This window comes from Primulina tabacum, chromosome 10, assembly GCF_025594145.1.
Source record: "Primulina tabacum isolate GXHZ01 chromosome 10, ASM2559414v2, whole genome shotgun sequence".
Taxonomy (NCBI): domain Eukaryota; kingdom Viridiplantae; phylum Streptophyta; class Magnoliopsida; order Lamiales; family Gesneriaceae; genus Primulina; species Primulina tabacum.
Window position 1 is genome coordinate 7103693 of NC_134559.1, and position 23445 is coordinate 7127137.

Below are 23445 nucleotides of genomic sequence, written 5' to 3' on the forward strand. Positions count from 1 at the left end.
TTTGCCTGGAAGTTGCTTTTTGAACAAAAGCTAGAGCAAGAATTCATTCTCTGGAAATACCAGCAATATTACCATTCATTCATGTGCTGAATCTGGAGATCTCCCTGGATTGGTCAGATTACTTGTCAGCAACCCTTTGCTCATTAATACATTTATATATATATATCTCTCTCTGTAATATGGAGTGATTTAGTGCATTATTTTTTCTTTTCAGATCGTTTGTACTTGTGGATTAATCATAATTTCGGTACTGTTAAGATCAATTAATGGAAGGATGTAGCTTGCAAATTGATCATGATGGCAAAAAAAAATGGGCAAGGTGGACATCAAGTTCAAGAGATCGTGGTTATATCTTTGTGATGTGCAGTGCAATGACTGATAGTGGAAATTATATTGTTTATCTTTATTGATAATATAGAAATGGGTATTAATTCTTACAACTTGTTTTGTTAGTGTTCATGGAAAGTTCTATTTCTTTAGTCCTTGTAGAGGGAACGACCTTAGCACAAACGACTAGGTGTTGCTTTGAAAATGAGTTCGACGAATGTCCAATCTGTAACTTTATTAATGTTTCACGGTTGTAGTTGTGCAAGAAATCAGACACTGGCATTGTCTTTCGGGCCAATCTTCTTTTTACTGAGGACTTGATAGGAATCTCGGTCTAGTTCGGATGCACTAAGGAGTATATTATACATGTCGTACTCATTGAGTCATTTCAGAACAGTTGGCGCTGCTGGGGAGATCTGTTTCTCGTGTAACAAACACCATAAAATGCATTAGAACATGTGCCGGTCCATTCAAAAGTCGTTCGGAACCTATATACCGTATGATGCGATCCGGGTGAAATAGATGAGCCGGATCGGATGCTCCGCCGGATATGCTATCAATATAATGAGGGAAATAAGAGTAAAACGTCTGGATCACGAGCTTTTCTCCTGGGACATGCGGAAAGATCTGCAAGTACGAAGATAACCACGTGAATGGGCGCCGGAGGGGTATCCGGCGTGGCAACTCCGATGCTTAAGTCAGTGAAGGATTCAAGCAAGAAACCAATATAACCAGGTGATGGTTGTGATATTGGTGTAGGCAATAAATGAGTAATAAATGTGTGTATTTAATATCTGAATAGAGAGTAAATGTAAAGAGAAAACCTGATATTTATAGTAGGAGATGAAATGATGATCTCGTTTTTTGTGTTATCTACTAATTATAGTAGGGCGGCTGATTATACCCTACATTCTGACATGTCAAATCTCCTAAAGTCACATCCAGCCTACCTGATTTTGTCAACCACTTAGTGTCAGAGATAGGACGGTCGCCCGCACCCTACCCTACTGGGGTACTCGAGTGCGGCGCTCATATCGAAGTGTCCCGGGAAGAAAGCTTCCCAGGAATTTGCTTAAGGGCCCGAGCATCCAATAGCTCGGGGAGAAGACGTCCCGGATGTTCAATAGCCCGGCTTTCTGATGAACACTTTCCGTAAATTCTCCCTGGCGAGTTATCCATCCAATATCCCGGTCACTCGAGATCCGAGCTTATATGCACATCCCCGCCCTATCGCTCCGGGTCATTCATGACCCGGGAATAATCCATATCCCTGACCTGGGCACTATCCTTGGCCCGGGACGTCCCGGGGTATCACCGTATAAGAGTATATCTTCTGGTGTATGTAGCAAGTTCAATACCATTTTGCATGATATGCTGCTTTGGCACAGCAAATGCTTTAGACCTGATCATCAGGATATTTAAATTGAAGAATCAATTTCTGGTCATTTTTTGGAATTTCACTTTAAATGACATGTTTCATATCATTTTTATTTTGTGGGATGGATGGAGGCAGATGTTACAGACACCTTTGCATGCATGCCTCTGCTGGTCTCAACGGATATGAGATAGTGAAGTATCTGTCGGAATGGAGAGGATCAGTGAACGTAGAGCTGGAAGCTACGTACAAATGTTGTATGTATAGCATCTTTATCTATTTGTAATGCCCCGTCCCTAATCCATTTGTCAGAAGAATTTTCCAACAATTACTTAAGGAATACATCTTTATAAGAACAAGAATGGATACGAATTAGTTGGGATCATAGCTCGTTGACTGCAGTATGGTGAGACTCCATTACACTTTGCGGCTAAAAATGGGTGTGTCGATCTGACTTGACCCACGAAAAAATATTATTTTTTATATCAAAATTATTATTTTTCGCTCCAAATATGAATCAGATTGACATGTCTCATGGATATAAATATGTACATCGTCTCACATGAGACTTACTCCTAAAAAAATGGAACTCCAAATCCCTGGATTAAAAAATCAAATTCAATTCCAAATCTCATTTTTTACTTAACCCTGGTCTAAACATAAAGCACATTTGGATTAATGAATATGAAGTTAAAGATTTCAAATTCATTATAACAAATTAATTGGTCAGTTTAGGTAAATACACGAAACAATGAATTTCTAATACAGAGTTAGAATAATTTATTTTGTGTTATCTAGACTCTACTTAATGTGTAAAATATATGTCAAATTTATTCACAAATGAAGTGCAGATAACAAGAAATGAAGTATACATATCAACTCTATTTCAAAAATCCAACCACTTTGTTTTTTAATAATTAGGATGTATTTATAATTCATTTCAATACGTAGTCATTTTAAAATTTTCATTCAAACAAATAACCAAATTCAAAATTTTCAATCTAAACACAACCTAACTTCAAATCTTTCGATCCAATCTCATTTACTTGAACTCATCCAAGGAGAGACGTAAAAATCATGGGCAAAGAAAATTAAGGAGATAAAATAAAATATGCAAATACTATAATGTCTAAATCAACACAAAATTCATGTGAGACAGACTCATTGGTCAATTTTATGAGACGAAAATTCTATTTGGATCATCCATGAAAAATTATTATTTTTATGCAAAAAATATTAATTTTTATTGTAAAAATTAACAAATTTGACTCGTCTCATAAATAAAGATCCGTGATATCGTTTCACAAAGAAATCTACTCCGAAATCAAATACTTCTTTCTCTTTAAGACCATCTTAATTCACCTCTAACATCGAACTCGACGGGTCTACAACTTATCTTTCGGAGTGTACTTCTATAATCCATGAGGTTGCATCTTGATTAAATGATTTGGATTTGGAAAAATATTTGAACGAATGATTTAAAATAACTCATAAATACATCACAAAGATTTAAAAAAATAACAAGTTGATGATTTGAAATTCATTGTCAAACTGATCTATCAAACAATCCAATAAATTTATAATAAATTTAAAATTCATAATTTCAAAGTCAGCATTCAAACACAAATTACAGTATTCGTAGTCAAGCCAAGAAGTATTGAAACATTAATCAGTTAGCCTTTTTTTTATGAAGCGAATTATTTAGCGTATTTTTAAGGGTAAAGACTTTGATTTTTGGAGTGTAGGATTTTTTTTTATATGAAAATTTAATGAATGGGTTTTTAATATATTTTTTATTTCACTGATATTGAAATAAAAAATTTTATATAGTGATTTTTTTTGTATATTTTTTCTACATAGATTTTATCAAAGATACGTTTCTTATGTTGTAATTGGTAGGAATAGGTCTTTTGTGAGACGGTCTCACAAATCTTTTGTTTGTGAGACAGGTCAACCCTACCGATATTCACAATAAAAAGTAATACTCTTAGTATAAAAAGTTTTTCATGGATGACCCAAATAAGATATGTGTCTTACAATATATGATCCGTGAGATCGTCTCACACAAATTTTGTCAAGTGGATGGCTGTTTATTTATGTTAGTACGTGTTCATGAATATTTTATTTAATAATAATTTATTTTTATCATATGAACAAAACAAAACCAATGAGAAATACGAGACTTTTTTTTCAAAACATGTACGTATCACGATGCAGAAGTTAAATAAAAAACCATTTTGTTGACTATAGCAAGCAGCACTCGTCACACTTGGTCCACTAAACTTTAATTATTTTTTTACTCATATTTCACATTTATAGAAATAAATAAAAATAATAATTAAAAGGCAACAATTTCATATATTAATTTCGTGAAATAAATCAATAACACGACCAAACTTATAAAAAATAACTTTTCATGATTCAGATCGACTCGTTTCATAGATATAGATTCTTGATATCATCTTACTAGAGACCAAGTAAAAAATAATATATCGGATTTTGAAATCACATATTTCATTTATTGTACCATAAATTATGTAATAGAAGATAAGATTCAATTCTTCAAGGAAAAAAAAGAATTGAAGATAAGATTTCAAATTACATATAATTCTCTTTTTCAAAAACAAGCTGCCCATTATTAATGTTCACAATCTTGTTCATCCTTGTCAAATTCGTCATATAATAAAAAAAATTGGAACTTATTTATCGATTCACTTTTTCAAAATTTCATTATCAAGTATCAACTAATTACATTTAAAAAATTATCTAATCAAATAATAAATTAATGGTTACCTAATGATTCCAACGACCACCGATGTATATTCATAGGATATTTTCACATTCTTGTAATATCCCATCATTAAAAACTCATCAATGAGGTGATACAAAATTAAATTTACGATTGATTCGACTGTTCTATTTTCAAGCAATTCAATCCGATTTAACGTCTATATATATATAGACGGTCTCACAAATCTTTATTTGTGAGACGGATAAACTCTACCGATATTCAGAATAAAAAGTAATATTTTTTTCATGAATGACCCAAATAAGATATATGTATCACAAAATACGACCCGTAAAACATTCTCACACAAGTTTTTGCCTTAATTAAATTATAATTGATTTGGAAATTTAAATTATTATTATACAATCACCATATAACTTTATTAATAAATTTTTTTATATTTTCCTAAAACAACTTTCGTTTTAAATTTTTTTTATCGTATCTTTATCTATATGTAGAAATTCAATCATATCTTTATCTATATTTTAAATTTTTATATAATCTATAGTTTTTTAATAAAAAAAATGAAAAAATCTCTAATTTTAAAATACAAAAAATCATCATTTTTAGAAAATTATTTAAATTATATATGGCAAAAACTTGTGTTAGACGATTTCACGGATCGTATTTATGAGACATATCTCTTATTTGAGTCATCTATGAAAAAATATTATATTATTTTTTATTGTGAATATCGGTAGGGTTGATCCGTCTCACAAATAAAAATTCGTTATATCATCTCACAAAAAACCTATTCATTATATAAATACGCAACGCGTTCAAACGAGAAACTGATACTGGAATGCATAAGATATCGATAAGGTATCACCATCAATAATTTTGGATTACACTAAAAATTAATTAATGATAAAAAATAATTGAGAATAAAAAAGGATAATACGTCAAAAATAGGGAAAACTAATAGTCAAAGTTAGCCAAGTTGGATGAATAAACAAACCAATGATAGAGCATAAAGTTGACCAAATTCAGTATGCAATGGTCTCCAGATATATATATATATATTTTGAAACTTACTCCAGATAAAATTTCAAGTCCGAAGAATTCGTGCTACGGAGTTATCCGCTTAACGAAAAGATTTTTTTTTTCAAACAAATCACGATATGAATAATAATTTGAGGAATTAAACTTGATTCCCCGTCTATAAATCTGAGCGCTTGTGTTTTGTTCCTCAATCTGTATCTCCATTTTCTTGAAGGGTAGGGAAAGAAGTAGCCATGGCTGGCGGAGGGGTTATGGATTCCAGTACCGGAGCAAGAGCTCATCTCTATGAATACAGAATCACGTCTTATTTCATTTTTGCTTGCATTGTTGGGTCTATGGGGGGTTCTTTGTTTGGCTATGATCTTGGCGTTTCTGGTGAGCTTTTTGTCTCTATCTGTGAAATTTTTATTCTTTTTTGTTATTTCGAATGTTGGGAATCTTAAAGTTGTCTTTTTTTTTTTCCCATTTACTTTCTTTACCTTTACTGGGTTTTCTGGGATAATTCATTGTGTTTCATGATTCTTGGATCGTCGTGTGTTTTTTTGGAGGTTTTTACTGTGTTAGATTAGAATTCTTGTTTTTGCTCAAATGGATCTGTTGAAATGGTTGTTTGTGTTGAGAACACAGTGGAGAAAGAATGATTAAGATTTGATCAAAAGGGTAACTGCAAGAATGTGAATCCTTGAATTGATTTTTTGATAATACGTATATATGTTTTGGCTTACTGGTGGGATCATAACCTGTTGATTTTTTAGCCGTTTGGTGTTGTTTTTTTAGTTTTTTTTTTTTTAGATTTGTGTATATTTGTATGCTATACATCTGCAAAAAGTTTTGGGATTTTAGTTTAGTCCATTCTTCTAAACTTTTGGATTGCTGCTGTTTTTGAGTAAACCATATACAGTAGTTTCTTCCTTATATTTTGACCTTGTGTGTTTTTTTAATTAAAATAATAATATTTGGAGAATTATTTAAAAGTTAAATTTTGTAGGGATATATGACTATTTGAAAGTTGAAATTTTTTGAGGTATATAACAGGTGGAGTGACTTCCATGGATGATTTTCTCAAGGAATTTTTCCCGCATGTATATATAAGAAAACAAGAACATCTTACAGAAACAGATTACTGTAAATATGATAATCAGATATTGACTCTCTTTACATCATCTCTCTACATCGCGGCATTGATTTCCACCTTCGGAGCATCCTATGTGACCCGAAGCAAAGGTAGACGAATTAGTATCATTTGTGGATCCATTAGTTTTTTTGCAGGAGCAATCCTAAATGCTTCAGCACAAAACATCTTAATGCTGATCATCGGTAGGTTACTTCTTGGTGTCGGCATTGGATTTGGCAACCAAGTAAGCAAAAGTATTAATGCTCTACATGAAAAAACAGGATGAAAAAATAAGTGTATTTGATATTTTGATTCTTGAACAGGCCGTCCCTTTGTATCTTTCGGAAATGGCTCCAGCTAAGATCCGTGGAGCTGTTAACCAGCTGTTTCAACTTACAACTTGTTTGGGAATTTGGATAGCTAATTTTGTTAATTATGGGGTTGAAAGAATCCATCCATGGGGCTGGCGATTGTCACTCGGTTTAGCTGCAGTCCCGGCTACACTCATGTTTGTTGGTGGGCTTTTCTTGCCTGAAACCCCAAATAGTCTCGTTGAACAGGGAAAATTGGAAGAAGGGAGGAAAGTCTTGGAGAGAGTTAGAGGAACCCCGAAAGTCGATGCCGAGTTTCAAGACCTTATTGATGCTAGTCGAGCTGCCAAAGCCATAAAGCATCCATTTAGGAATCTTTTGCTGCGAAAAAACCGACCCCAATTGGTGCTTGGCGCTCTAGGAATTCCGGCATTCCAGCAACTTACTGGCATGAACTCGATTCTCTTCTATGCCCCAGTCTTTTTCCAGACCTTGGGATTCGGCTCAGGCACATCCCTGTACTCTTCAGTGATTACTAGTTCAGCTCTGGTTGTGGCTACACTGATATCTATGTTTCTGGTCGACAAATTCGGCAGACGAAAATTCTTTCTGGAAGCGGGCTGCGAACTGTTTCTTTGCTCGGTAATTACTTCAAATCTTCTAGAACTTGTTTATTTTAAATCATAAACCACGAATGCTGATAAAAATTCTTGACTACACACACAGGTTGCCACTGCCATAACTTTGGCTCTAGAGTTTGGACAAGGCAAAATGCTGCCTAAAGGAACCGGTATCTTCCTCGTGATCGTGATATGCATATTCGTGCTCGCTTACGGGAGATCTTGGGGACCTTTGGGCTGGTTAGTCCCGAGCGAACTCTTTCCACTCGAGACAAGATCGGCTGGACAAAGCATGGTCGTCTGTGTTAACATGATCTTCACCGCATTGATCGCGCAGTGTTTCCTTGCTGCTTTGTGCCACCTCAAATATGGGATCTTCCTAGTATTCGCAGGCTTGATTTTTATCATGAGCAGCTTCATTTACTTCCTATTGCCCGAAACGAAGCAGGTTCCCATTGAGGAGATTCATTTGCTGTATCAGAGTCACTGGTTCTGGAAGAGATTCTGTGAACCGGAGGGGAGGGCAGCAGCTGAGTTGCCTGGACAGAGTGTTTAGAATCCTCTAAATTTCTAATTTCTTTTTCATGCCACAGGCAATAGGATTTCAAAGTTGATATTAAGTTTGTTTTTGGAGTGGAACTTTGTTATAATATTTATTATCCATTTGTGACTTTCTCTCCCTATTCTGGATAATTTTATTACTGAATGTATGAAATTCAGTGGCTTTTGCAGATGAAGCTCTCAAGTCTCCTCTTCTTGAACTCGAAAAGGGTCCATCTTTTTTATATATATAAAAAAATCAAACCTAAACCGAAAATGTTTAATATATAAAAGAATTCACAAAAACTTTTCTGAGAAAATTTCATGTGTTAGTTTTGTCAGATGTATATTTTTTTTGGATTGTCCATAAAAAATATTATTGTTTATGTACAAAATATTAAATTTTATTGTAAAACGAGCATGATTAACTCGTTTCACGAATCATGATATTCACAATAGATCTACTCGAGAGAATTTTAGTCACGAGTTTCTAGGTCTAGTGGTATATTAGATGTTCGAACCCTGAGACAACATAAACTTCCTTCCCCCAATCATAACTAAAATATATATATATATATATATATATATTCTCCTCCGAATTCGATTTAGTAGGCTCTACATGACATTTTTACAAGTTTTAATTTAATATAACACAAAAACTCTCGTGGTCAAAGTTAATTTCATGTGACAAATTTTCAACCCGACCCAATTATTAATGAAAAAATATGTCAAAAGTATTATTTTTAATACTAATTATGGATAAGTTCGACTCATGTCACGAGTGTATAATCATACATTTGTCTTCCAAAACAAAATATGATATAATTTTACCAAGTGGAAGTCTTGCCCCGGCGTTGACCTTATATACATATCAAATCAGGGTGGTCCCAATTAGTCCCTCTTTCAAATAATGCAGATATTGACGTGAGGATTGCGAAACTGGAACGGTTCAAACATGATCGATCTCGAGTTTTATAAAAGAGCAAGTTTTTTGTTAAACAGTCTTATGAACTTTTATCTGTGAAACGGGTTAATCATACTGATATTCACAATAAAAAATAATATTCTTAGTATAAAAAGTAATATCTTTTCATGGATGACCCAAATAAAAGATTCGACCCACGAAATTGATCCGTGAGACCGTCTCACAAAAATTTTTGTGTTTATAAAATAGTAGAGATATAAGTTGGGTTTATTTTAAATTATATCGTGATTATTAAAGTAATTAGATAAGATTTTAGAATAATGATATTTAATCATTATGATTATGATTAAATTAAAATTAAATTATGATTTCTAATTTAGTCTTTACAATTATACTTTGTATAATAAAATTAAATGATAATATAGTTGAGAATTATTGTTTTCACATTTTATATTATATATTTAATTTCTTTGTTTTAAATAGTTTATGATTAAAATATTTCATCATGTTCATTTTTAAAAATAATAATTTTAATTCAAAATAAATAGATATGATTTTTTTTAAAAGTGCTTAATATATTTTATAATTTAATGTAGGTCTGAGCATTTATCGCTTTAACAAAAGTTATAGTAGATGATAATAGTGCAATCCAAATCATTTAAACTACACAGCAACCCAAGCTCCATGTTTCTATCGCTCTTTTCAGAAGGGACATTATTGTACATCGGCAATATCTCTTCTAATAATTGCACTACTTGCAACAAATGAAAATCGAACTCATGACCTTGGCTCTGATATCAATTATAGGACCGAGCACTTGCCGTTTTACCAAAAGCTATAGCTGGTGGTAATGGTACAACTCATATCTTTTAATCGCACAACAATCTTGTGGGGCCCAGGGTCCGACATCTAATATTAATAATTATAAATATAACAAACCCAACGATTGAGTAAAACACATAATCTATGGTTCACAAACCGACATAAACATCGTCAAAATAATTTAAAGGTCACAAATGTTTGAAATATAAATTTTAATCTGCCAAAATAAAGTAGTGAACCAAAGTAATCCAAACATCATCAAATAGCTCCTAAGACCCGAGAATCTCACTATAACTCGTATCTCCTCGCCTGGAACTGGACTCTGGCATCCCAAGCCTCGGTTCACTTACCGTCAAGCACATGAAAACTAGAGGTAGCCGACGTGCCGGTGAGTATAAACCCAGTATGATACAATCAATAACATATGAGAATTAAAATTTCACATAGTTCATATAAATTCATAAAGATACAATATAATGCAATGTATGCTCAAAAGCAGTGGGCTATCAATAAATCTCATGATCAAGTGAATCATCTGGTCATAGGGTATCCAAGGGAAGAGAATCCCCCAGCAACATCCACCGACTCATCCGCTCGAGGTGGGGTGCTGTGTTCCACAATCCCATGACTATGTTGCGCCTATAGAGAGTGTTCAGGCCATAACAACGACCTCCGCATACACTATGCCAACTCAACTATAGCCACATACGTCCAACAAATCAATAAATCAAGGTGACCTCCGCCATATCAAATCTGAATCGAAAAGTGGCTCAATATGAAATGTAATGATGCAAATCAATATCATCATCTCAATATCACAATAAACTCATCTCAAGAAAACAATTATCATCAAATCACAAGTAATTCATCGAGCCATAGAATTTTCAATTTAAAATAAAAATGATACTTTTACCTCGTATGTTACCGACCGTAACATACCTTTCAAATATTACTAAAAGAAGATCGAAATATGTAGTTGAGAAGTCTTGAACCTCTGAATTTTACTATAACTCAAGAACTTTGATCATCTATCAAAACAGAGTAGTTTCTGTACAAAATTCATAATTAATCCAATACGACTTCAAATCAAGATCTATAAATTGGATATGCAAGAAAACTCAATGCCCAACAATTCTTCTTCACAAACTTTTGTCAAATCAAGTCTCACTCAGTCGTTCATAATCTGAAACATTCAACATAATTTTCGAAATTCTGCATCAGTACAAATCTGGCAGTGTTTAGTATTTGGAGCATAACTCCATCAATACTCAATGGAATCAAGCCAATTTGGTACCATTTCGAAGATAAGACAATGTTCTATAACTTTTATTTGAACACAAAATCCAGAATTCTAACCAATAAATCCCAGAATTCGGATAAATAGAAGGCACGTACACAAATCTGCACTAACTCGGATTTCCAGACCAGTTATAGTAAACATAGCATATCTCTTTCATTTCTTCATGGAATTGGGTGATTCAAGAACCAAATCGAAGCTAACTTGATGCTATATAAGTTTGATGAAGACCATAACATCAAAATCCAATTAGAATCATCCCATATTCATGAAATACAGTAGGCATAAAAACTGATCTTGCACAGAAACAAGAAATCATGCTCATATCCATTTTAAATTCAAACCAACTCAAATACAACATCTTCAACATCTTAATATCTTAAATATCAACTCAAATACAAATTTTAAACATCAACCCATTTCTAAACTTGAATAAAATTGAGAAATACTTACATCCTCGTGAAGCTCGTGATGAGAGGATCACAAATCTAACTTCATTTCATAATTTTCTTGAACAAATCTCCCGTAGATTGAAAAAGAAATGTAGAAAATGGAAAGAGATGGATGAGGATTTGCGTGGAGGAGAAGGAAAATGATCGAGAATGAGTGGTGGAAGTCAAAGTGAGCTTAAAAAATCAATTTTTGCATCTGTTAGCACCACAGCGCCAAAAATCCCGAACTGCTAGCGCCGCAGTGCTTGAAATAGTAACTCGATGAACAGTAATTTTTTTTTTCAAATTCGGTCATTACAAACCTAAACGTCATGGTTCGATCGCTCTACCCAGTAGAGACTGTTATTACACCTCAGCAATAATATAGAATAATAATGCAATATAAATATACGACCATATGTTTGGATCAACTGTTTAGCACTAGGCCAAAAGCTATAGCTGTTAGCCATGGCGTAATTTTATTTCATTATACTTTTGGCAGCGCAGAGTGCACCTACTTGAGTGCTAATAGGTCGGGCTGTTAGGTCCATGTGTCCAGGGAGGTGTGTGTATATCTGCTGGTGCTGTCTCATATCCCTTAGATTTTTCAGTCTTACCCTTTCCCTGTCGTCAGCCCTGTCCCCAGCAGAGACAATATTACCTGTTAAGATCTTGTGTCACTCTTTTACTGTCCACTTAGCCAACCAGATCAAGCGGCGCAATGTCAGCAACTTGACGCATGAGAATTTCCTAGGAGGTCACCCATCCCAGTATTAATCTCACTCATGCACGCTTAATCTAACATTCCTCCCCAAGAAGTATAGAAAATATGATTCTTGGGATAATTGAACTCATGACCTCGCTCTGATACCAATTGTTTGGGTCAAGCACTTACCACTAGGCCAAAAGCTATAGCTATTAGTAAAGGTGCAACTTTATTTCCTTATACTTGTGGCAGCGCAGAGTGCATTTATTTGGGTGCTAATGGGTCGGGCTGTTAGGCCAATGAGTCCGGAGAGGTGAGTGTCTATCTGCTAGTGCTGTCTCATATCCCTTAGAGATCAGACTGACCATTTTCCTACCGTCGGCTCTGTCCCCAACAACGACATTATTGTCCGTTAAAATCTGGTGCCACTCTTTTACTGTTCACTTAGCCAACCAGATCAAGCAACACAACGTCAGCAGTTTGACACATTAGAACTTCCCAGGAGGTCACCCATCCTAATATTAATCTCACTCATGCACGCTTAACCTAACACCATAAATTTTTAGTTAGTAACATCTAAAACTTTTAAATTTTAATTTTGTTATTATTCTATTTATTCTAATTATTATAAAAAAAATTATTGTAACTATTTCTTTTCACACTTCAAAAATTATAAATGTCACTATTTTAATTTGGTTAAATGTAAATTATAACTATACTGCCAAAAATAATATTTAATAATACTGCATTATAAATATAAGACCATAAATTTTTAGTTAGTAATATTTAAAACTTTTATATTTTCATTGTGTTATTATTCTATTTATTCAAATTTTTATTAACAAAATATTGTAACTCTTTCTTTTCACACTTCAAAAATTATTAATGTATCTATTTTAATATGGTTAATTGTATCATTCAGTAAATAATTTATATTAATATATGAAGTCTATAATACTTGATATGAAATAAAATAATCATAGATGAGATGGATAATTTTGGTAGTTTGGGTTAAATTAGATGGTCGGATGAAAAATCACAATCGAAAGGAATTGAAAATAATTCATTAATAATACTTGAAACGTGCCCCTATATTTATTATGTTTGATTTGATAAAATTTCTAATAGCACTTGATAGAGTATGGTAATTAATTATCCAACTATAATCAAGTTAATAAACACAGTCATATAGAATTGAGCTTGTGAGCAACTATATGAGCACCACACATCTATATATATTAGATATACAGTTGCATCATATCTAAGACAAAAACTTGTGTGAGACGGTCTCACGGGTCGTATTTTGTGAGATGGATCTTTTATTTAGATCATCCATGAAAAAGTACTGTTTTTTATGCTAAGATTATTACTTTTTACTATGAATATCAATAGGGCTGACCCGCTTCACAGATAAAGATTCGTGAGACCATCTCACAAGAGACATACTCCACATCTAATATTTTACGTTATTTCAGCGGTGCTCATATAAATGCACACAATGAGTCTCACGCTTAATAAATAGTATGTATATCTCATTAGTAATGGATTCAGATATTTTAAATATATTGAGTAAAATTTTATTTGTGTAAGATTTGTATCTTTATGTTTTGAAGAAAAATAAGTCAGATAATTATTTGAAAATCAGAAAATAACTATCATGGATTCAGAACATTCGTGATGCGACTCCGGATCATATCGTTTGGTCCATTAATTTATTTATGTTATTGTCCGTGAAATTTTCGAAATGTACGTTGAATTTTAATGTTCGTCTATTTTGGTCTGATTGTTGATATGACATCAGACAAGTCAACAATTTTCGATGTCATATTAGTTTTTATGATGTAATATCAATACTTTTCGGTGTCACGTCAATATTACAGCGAAATATGACAGAAAGTCAAAAAAACCAAAGTTTATATGATAAGACCAAACTTTAAAACTTGGTTGACCAAAACTACAAATAAAAAAAAAAAAACTAGTAGATCAAAAAAGTTCTTTTCCCGAATAAAATGCGATCATTTATCATGCTAATTAAGATATCCTTATTTTATTTGTTGACAGATAGATATATACTTCTGATTAAGCGAACAGAAACATTACTTATATCCGTCGTATATCAACCAACGTCATGTGATTAACGATCTGTCACACAAAAAAATTTAAAAATTTTCAAATCGACATTGGAATCTATTTTTAAATTTATGTGAACTCAAGTCCAAATAGTTTTATTTTTATGATTGGACCAAAAAAATATTGACATTAATAAATAAACACATTTGAAAATTGATTTATGTATGAAATAAAATTGTTAGATGCAATAATTATTTTTATTGAGTAGAACAATCGAAATATGACACTTGAGCTGTCATACGATTTAAATATTTGAGTAGCAACGTTAGCATCATATATAAATTTTGGTAAAACAGAAAGCGTTCGATCGTAAAATCGATTTCAGAGTCAATATTACGTGTTCGATTCTCATTGATAGCAAAAACTGAACTTATCAAGAGAAAGATTGTTGAGTGCAACAATTGTCTCTGTTGGGTAAAACAACGAAACGTGAAACTTGAAATATTGTATGGTTTAAAAGATTTAAGTAAATGTGATGCTTGAGCAGCTGTATAATTTAAAATATTTGAGTTATATAGGTATATCAATTAGAGTTTTTAGTAACGTGAATAACATTTAGTGCTACCTGACCGACGATTTCAGTTGGGAATAAATCTAGCAAGCGGACTAGGTCAAGTAATAGTATTTGGAGATGAGTCCAGGTATCGTACCTACAGAGATCGACGTTTAATTACTAGAATATGAATTATTTTTCCTAATTTATGCTAATAAAGTCAATTGAGGGGAGATAAATTAATTAAAACTAAATAACACGATTTAAATAAATTAACTAAAGCAAAACTAATCCAAACCATTAATTTAGACGAAAATTCAAATTATTTAAAAACGACTAAGGCGCACAACGGTACCGAGACAAACTTATAATCTACGTGTCAAATTTAAATTCAATAAATTAATTATTTAATTCACGACGGAATTCCCAAAATTATTTATTAAACGATTCCTCGAATTAATAAACCTAATTAAATCTAACCGTCCAATTATTCCTAACTGAATTTAATTAGATTCAACCGCATTAGATCGCTGTGAAATTCCAATTTTTCAACCTAAAGTCGCACACTGAAATCGAATACTATTTCTAGTCAATTTAACCATGTGTTGATTGATGTGTGAAGCAAATATTAATCTATCGCCTTTCGGTTTTAGATTAACCAACAAATATTCTATTTAATTGGTCAGATTAAAAGAACACGTGATAAACGACATCAATCAATGAATAAAATAAATAATCTAATTGAATCAAACTCAAAACATCAAAAAATAATATGTCTCGGTCCTATCATGGCCTTAGTCTATAAAAATCTACTCCATAAACTTAAAACAAAATTGCAATTCACTGTTTAAATTCAATGCAGAAAACATGATTAACAAGGAATGGAAAGAGATTCTCTGTAATTTGTAGCGTGTGAGGAATTCCTCGCTGGTTTTGCCTTCCTTCTTCCTCCCCTTTTTTCTTCTTCCGCGTTGTTCTCCTATTCCGTCTTCTTCAGTACTTCTGTTCTCGGCTGCCTTTCTTCTCTTGTACGCTTCTGCCCTTTTATTCTCCTCAATGGGCCTCTCTTTTTTTTCTTTTTAAGCCCATATCAAGTAAAGAAAGTGTAGATAAGATATTTGTCAAGATTTACATAGATTTCTCCAAAAATTCAATATCATTAAGGAATAAGAATATTTTATTTCCTTTGAAATCTAGCAAATTTATTTTATCTCCTAATTTAAACACTTTTCACTTTTTATTCAAATCTACAATTATTAATTAAATTAAGCACATAATTAGGATAAAAAGTCTAGATAAGGGCAAATATTATCAAATCAAATCCCTAAAATCTTTGTAAGATTTGGCCTTATCAATCCCCCCACACTTAAGCCTTTGTTCGTCCTCGAGCAAATTAGAGAATAAAAATATAACCGAAGAATATTCAATGATTCAACACAACAAATGACACAATCAACACTTTTCAACCTACCAAACTCCGTCAAACTCAATCAAAAGATTACACTTCGAAAATCGTAAAATTCACTTTCGTTGCAACTTTAAAACTCAAGCATTCACTAGAAAAGATCAAGATAATGAGACGTGTGTAGTGTGGAAGTCAAAACTCATATTCCTCAAAGGTGTTTTAGTTCAAGGAATGCTCATATTTTCTGGATTTTTTTTTAAATAAAGAAACTCTCCATAAGTTTATCTTTCATATCTTTCTCCATTAAATGTTGGAGGAATATGACCCAGTCAATAGGTCTTTTTAAGCTTATAACGTTAGGCCACGGCTCACGGCTACAATAAATGTAGGGAGATTCAAAATGAGAGAAAATAAACAATTTAATCATACAGCGCACTCCTTCATCTCTTATCTTCCTTTCCTTATGGAATTTCACCATTCATCCACCTAACTTTTTCATCTTCCTTGTACTTTCATTCATATTCCCCCATATTTTCTTTCTCTTCCTCCAGTTTTTTTTTTCGATCTTCAACAACATTTCCTTTTAGGTTTTTCATTCATCACATCAATATTCCTCCTTCCTTTCTTTTTCATTATGTATCTTTTCATCAATCCCTTTCTCATTCTTCATGATTTTTTTCAAACTCCTCCAATTTTTCTTATCAATTATCAACACATGAGAGATAGAAAATTTTAAAGCGCTAAAGGGGTTTATTTCTCTCAAAATTAAGGTAGAGGAATATTGTATATGCTAAAATTGGGTAGTTGATGTGGGATTTTGAAAGAATACGAATGGTGGCTAATTGTATGTCTTTGACACACTCCATTCGATTTTTTATAGGCTCAAAATGGGGTACTAGGGATATAAATGATGCATTGGGTAGGCTCGAAAGGCTCAAACGGTCCAAAGATCGCCTAAATCATCCCTAAGTCATTCTCCTCCGTATTTTCGCCTCGAAAGATAATTAGACAAGTTCTAGATTGTTTCTTTTCTTTCTCTTTTTTTTTCAATTTTTTTTTTATGAGCTCACCTTTTACTAATTCACGATTAATTCATATAAGTATGCCCTAAAGTGCATAGATTATGTCTCAAATATGATACAAAACTAGTTTGTGCTCAAATCCTTCGGCTACAACTACAGCTCATCTCAATCAATTCTAGGTGTGATGTAATTTCTTGAGTGTTCAAAAATCTAGAAAGTCAATTAGTGTGTCATGTAATCACAAGTGCAGTTTCTCAAAGAATAACCAAAAAAAAAAATTTTTCATGCTCGAGGATTAAACATTGAAGCACATGCTAAGTGTGGTGACGTGAAACAAACACAAATCAAATCTCCCCCCCCCCCCCCCCCCCCCACACTTTAGATTTACACTGCCCTCAGTGTCATGCCATTCAAAAAGAATATAAAAGTTGGGTGCAGAATAGCAAGAGAACACTTCCCTAACATTGTTGCGTTAAATTCCATGGACTGTTACATGGGGATGGTAGAATTCCTCAGTGCTGAAAATCTTTTATTTCAACAGTTTAGCTTTTTCAGAATCTAAATCATATTCCTTCATTCCAATATTCCCTCATTCCAATATTCCATACACACACCAAAATCACAGAGAATTAACCTAATAGAATGAAAAAGTAAAAAAATAAAAAAAATAAAATGAAACGAAATAAAATAAATCACTGGGTTGCCTCCCAGCAAGCACTAAATTTCTTGTCTATAGCTAGACAACTCCCTTTATAGATTAGGTTGGATCGTGCAAAGGAGTACTCGGCTCCTCTTGCTCCACAATTCCTTCATGAAAAATTTTCAGTCGATGTCCATTCACCTTAAAGGGATTTCCAGAATCTCCACGGATTTCTACAACACCAAAGGGAAAAACTTCAGTAACAGTAAAAGGCCCAAACCATTTGGAGCGAAGTTTACCTGGCATGAGTTTCAAACGAGAGTTATAAAGAAGAACTTTTTGTCCAGACTCAAATTCCCTGTGCACGATCCTTGCATCATGCCACTTCTTTGTCTTTTTTCTGTAGATTTTCGCATTCTCATATGCATCAAGACGAAATTTTTCCAGCTCATTGAGTTGTAGAAGACGATGATAACCTGTAGCTTGCACATCAAAGTTCAAAAATTTTGTAGCCCATAATGCCCTATGCTCTAGTTCAACAGGGAGGTGACAAGCTTTTCCATAGACCAAACGAAAAGGGGAAGTTCCTATAGGGGTTTTAAATGCTGTTCTATATGCCTATAATGCATCATCCAATTTACTAGCCCATTCTTTCCTCGAAGATCCAACGGTCTTTTCAAGAATTTTCTTAATCTCCCTATTTGACACTTCTACTTGACCACTAGTTTGAGGATGATAAGGTGTTGTCACCTTGTGCGTGACCCCATACTTAGTTAACAGAGACTCAAAATAACGATTACAAAAGTGTTTTCCACCATCGCTAATAATGGCTCTAGGTGTGCCAAATCTTGCAAAAATATTTTTCTTTAAAAATTGGATCACAACCTTAGAGTCATTGGTTCTACAAGCACTTGATTCCACCCACTTGGATACGTAATCCACAGCCACCAAAATATATTTATTTCCTAAGGAATTTGGAAATGGCCCCATGAAATCAATTCCCCACACATCAAACAATTCACAGACTAAAATATTATTCAATGGCATTTCGTGTCTCCTTGAAATATTACCAACACGTTGGCATTCATTGCAATTCAAAACATAAGTGTGTGCATCCTTGAACAGTGTAAGCCAGTAGAATCCAGCTTGAAGGATTTTTGTGGCCGTTTTACTTGCCCCAAAATGTCCTCCAGTTGGACCACTATGACAATGAGAAAGTATAGAACTTACCTCTTCCGCTGGAATACACCTACGGATAATGCCATCTACATAAATTCTAAACAAAAGAGGATCTTCCCAAAGATAATATTTTAAATCTGAAAAGAACTTCTTTTTCTGCTGATATGTAAGATGAGAAGGAATAAATTTGCATGACAAATAATTGACAAAATCAGCATACCATGGTAAATTAGAGATGCCATAAAGTTTCTCGTCAGGGAATTCATCTCTAATTACATACTTACCTTCCTTGGGCTTCTCCAATCTCGATAGATGATCAGCAACTTGGTTTTCAGTCCCCTTGCGATCCACGATCTCTATGTCAAATTCTTGCAGTAGAAGGATCCATCTTATCAATCTTGGCTTGGCATCCTTCTTGTTTAAGAGATACTTCAAAGCTGAATGATCCGTGTGGACTATCACTTTACTCCCTACAAGGTATGGCCGAAACTTGTCCAAAGAAAAAAAAACAGCCAGCAACTCTTTTTCTGTGGTGGAGTAGTTCAATTGAGCTCCTGAAAGTGTCATGCTTGCATAGTAGATTACATGCAAGAATTTGTCTCTCTTTTGCCCCAAAACAGCCCCTAAAGCAATATCACTTGCGTCACACATGAGTTCAAAAGGTAGATTCCAATCTGGTGCGACAATGATTGGCGTGGTGGTCAACTTTTGCTTTAATACCTGAAAAGCTTGTAAACAATCCTCAGAAAAAACAAAAGGAACATCTTTCATTAGCAAATTAGTTAAAGGCTTAGTAATACTCGAGAAATCCTTGATAAATCGCCTATAAAAACCTGCATGCCCAATAAAGCTACGAATTCCTTTGACATTAGTGGGAGGAGGAAGCTTTTCTATGATCTCTACCTTAGCTCTATCCACTTCAATACCTTTTTCAGAAATTTTGTGACCAAGGACAATTCCTTCCTTTACCATGAAATGACATTTCTCCCAGTTAAGTACAAGATTCGTTTCTTCACATCTCTTTAGCACTTTTGACAAATTAATCAAACAAGAGTCGAAGGAAGAACCAAAAACAGAAAAGTCATCCATGAAGACCTCAATATACTTTTCAACCATATCATGAAAAATCGACATCATACAACGTTGAAAAGTAGCGGGAGCATTACACAAACCAAATGACATTCTTTTATAAGCAAATGTACCATAGGGACAAGTAAAAGTGGTCTTATCTTGATCTTCGGGGTCTATGGGGATTTGCATATATCCAGAATAACCATCTAAAAAACAATAGAAAGCATGACCTGCCAAACGCTCTAACATTTGATCAACAAAAGGTAAGGGGAAGTGATCGTTTCTTGTGGCATCATTCAATTTGCGATAATCAATACAAACACGCCACCCAGTCACAGTTCTAGTGGGGATTAATTCGTTATTTTCATTTTCAACAACAGTGATTCCCCCTTTCTTAGGAACAACATGCACAAGACTTACCCACTTGCTATCGGATATAGGAAAGATCATACCTGCATCAAGGAGTTTGATTACCTCCTTTTTGACGACCTCTTGCATAGCTGGATTCAATCTCCTTTGAGGTTGAGTGGTGGGAGAGTGCTCCTTGACCATTAAAATTTTGTGCATGCACATGGATGGATTTATTCCCTTGATGTCAGCTATGCTCCATCCAAAGGCATATATGTGATCCTTCAGCACTCTCAAGAGCTTATCTTCCTCATCACCTGTCAAGGAAGAAGAAACAATTACTGGCAGTTTATCTTCTTCCTTAAAAAATAAATATTTTAAATGAGGAGGAAGTGGTTTGAGTTCGAGGAATGGGGCTTCTTCTATGGAAGGTTTAAGTGATTTTGGAATATGTCCAAGCTCCCCAATCTTCGAATTCACCGATCTTGGCAAAGGCTTTGATCTCTCTAAGTAGTTCATACATTCCTCCACTTCTTCTCTGCTGGATTCCGTGGACTTTGGGCTAACCAAAAGCTTTTCCAGTGGGTCTTCAATCAAAGTATCCTGCACACTACACTCAACAATATCATCAATAACATCTATTCTATAACAATCAGAAGATCCAGAATATTTCATACTATGAAAAACATTAAAAGTTACCTTCTCATCATTCAACCTCAAAACTAACTCACCTTTTTGCACATCTATGAGAGCTCTTCCAGTAGCTAAGAAAGGACGACCTAAAATTAGGGGGATCTCATGATCCTCCTCCATGTCTAGCACAACAAAGTCAACTGGAAATATAAATTTATCAACCTTAACCAAAACATCCTCTATTACCCCTCTAGGATATTTAATAGATCTATCAGCAAGTTGAAGGGAAATAGTGGTTGGTTTAACTTCTCCAATCCCCAATTTCTCAAAACAAGAATAAGACATAAGATTTATGCTAGCACCAAGATCACACAATGCCTTGTTAAAATTAGAATTTCCTATAGTGCAAGGAATAGAGAAACTACCTGGATCCTTAAGCTTCGGAGGTAATTTATTTTGCAAAATAGCTGAACATTCCTCAGAAAGCTTAACAGTTTCAAAATCAACAAGTTTCCTCTTTTTAGTCAAAATATCTTTCAAGAATTTAGCATAAGAAGGCATTTGAGCCAAAGCCTCTACAAAAGGAATATTTATGTGCAATTTCTTAAAAACTTCAAGAAATTTTGAAAATTGTTGATCCAATTGTAGTTGCCTTGCTCTTTGAGAAAAAGGAAGTGTATTAATATCAATATTATCATTAGAATCAAACTCCTTACCTTTCTTACCTGTCTTCCGTGTAGTCTGAGTGTTCTGTTCCTTAGCATCTTCCATTTTTGGTTTCGTTCCTCCATCATTCTTTGCCTCCATATCTGTAGAATTCTGCCTCTTTGGTTCCTCTTCCTCGGCCTTGATCACTGTACTCACTGCATTCACTCCTTTCGGATTTTTCTCAGTATCACTTGGTAGTGTTCCAAGGGGTCGATTTGCTAATTGATTGGCTATTTGACCCATTTGAGAATCCAACCTTCGTAAGATAGCATCATGATTCTGCAGTCTCGTCTCCATTCCCACAACATGTTTCATCATAAAATCCTCATAAATTGGTCTTTGATCTTCTTGCTTGAATCCTGGAGGTGCTGCAGGTACCAATAATCCTTGTTGTCTCACTTGTTGAGGAATGGGCAGTGGAGGAATATGTGTTGGATTAAGGGAATTCTCCGTATTCTTCCAAGATAAATTAGGGTGATTCCTCCATCCTGGATTATACGTGGAACTGTATGGATTTGATTGTTGTCTCCATTGATTCCTCACAAAATTCACTGCTTCTTCATCAAAAATGGGTTGTTCCTCGATGACTATTCCTTGGACCTGATTTGCTTGATTTGATTTCAGCTGAGAGAATTGATGGGCCAACCCATCAATCTTAGCAGTAAGTGCATTCAACACATCCATTTCAAGAACTCCAGCCTTCTTTTCTCGTTTAATATCTGTCCAACCCGCACTATTTTCAGCCATATTTGAAATTATTTCAAGTGCAACTCGTGGAGTCTTCCTGTATAAGCTACCATTGGCTGCCGCATCTAGCATGGAACGCACAGAAGGATCTACTCCGTTATAGAAAATCTGAACTTGTTCAGATGAAGAGAAACCATGTTGAGGACACCTCCTCAACATCTTTCTAAATCTTCCCCAAGCTGTATGTAATGTCTCCCCATCCTTCTGGCGAAAAGATGATATATCCATACGCAGTTGTGCTAGCTTGGTGGGTGGAAAATATTGATTCATGAACATATTCACCAAACCATTCCATGTAGTAATAGAACCAGCTGGTAGATCTCTAAGCCATTCTGCTGCTTCACCATGCAAAGAGAAGGGGAATAGTCTTAATCTTATGGCATCCGTGCTCACTCCATTGAACTTGATTGTGTCACAGATAGATAGAAATCCCTCCAGATGTGCATTAGGATCCTCGGTCTGCGATCCTCCAAATCTCACTTGATATTGTATCATTTGAATGATGGATGGCTTCAACTCAAAATTATTTGCTTCCACAGTAGGGCGAGTGATGCTAGAACCATAACCTCCAGTGGTTTGTCTAGTGAGATCATAGACAGTGCGATCATCTTCCTCGTTTTCCATTACTTCCATCCCTGCTGTTTCAACCTCGTCCTCTGGTTTTAACTGTTCTTCCACGTCAAAGTCTGAGGATTTCTCCCTTTGTGCTCTACGTCTCCGTCGAAAAGTATTCTCAATCTCTGGATCAAATGGCTCCAATTCTGTCCTTCCTTTAGCACGGCTCATGCACAGTAAGATAATCCCTGAAAAT

The 23445-nt window shown here is 34.2% G+C and overlaps 1 protein-coding gene across 1 annotated transcript; it reads left to right on the forward strand.

The window, feature by feature from the left end:
- Window positions 1–5500: 5500 nt before the first annotated feature.
- LOC142505229 (sugar transport protein 14) lies at window positions 5501–8268 on the forward strand. The gene is made up of 4 exons (XM_075618118.1): window positions 5501–5867; window positions 6528–6850; window positions 6930–7559; window positions 7644–8268. The coding sequence occupies exons 1-4, from the start codon at window positions 5726–5728 to the stop codon at window positions 8091–8093; spliced, it is 1545 nt and encodes a 514-aa protein (XP_075474233.1). The 5' UTR covers window positions 5501–5725; the 3' UTR covers window positions 8094–8268.
- Window positions 8269–23445: the final 15177 nt, after the last annotated feature.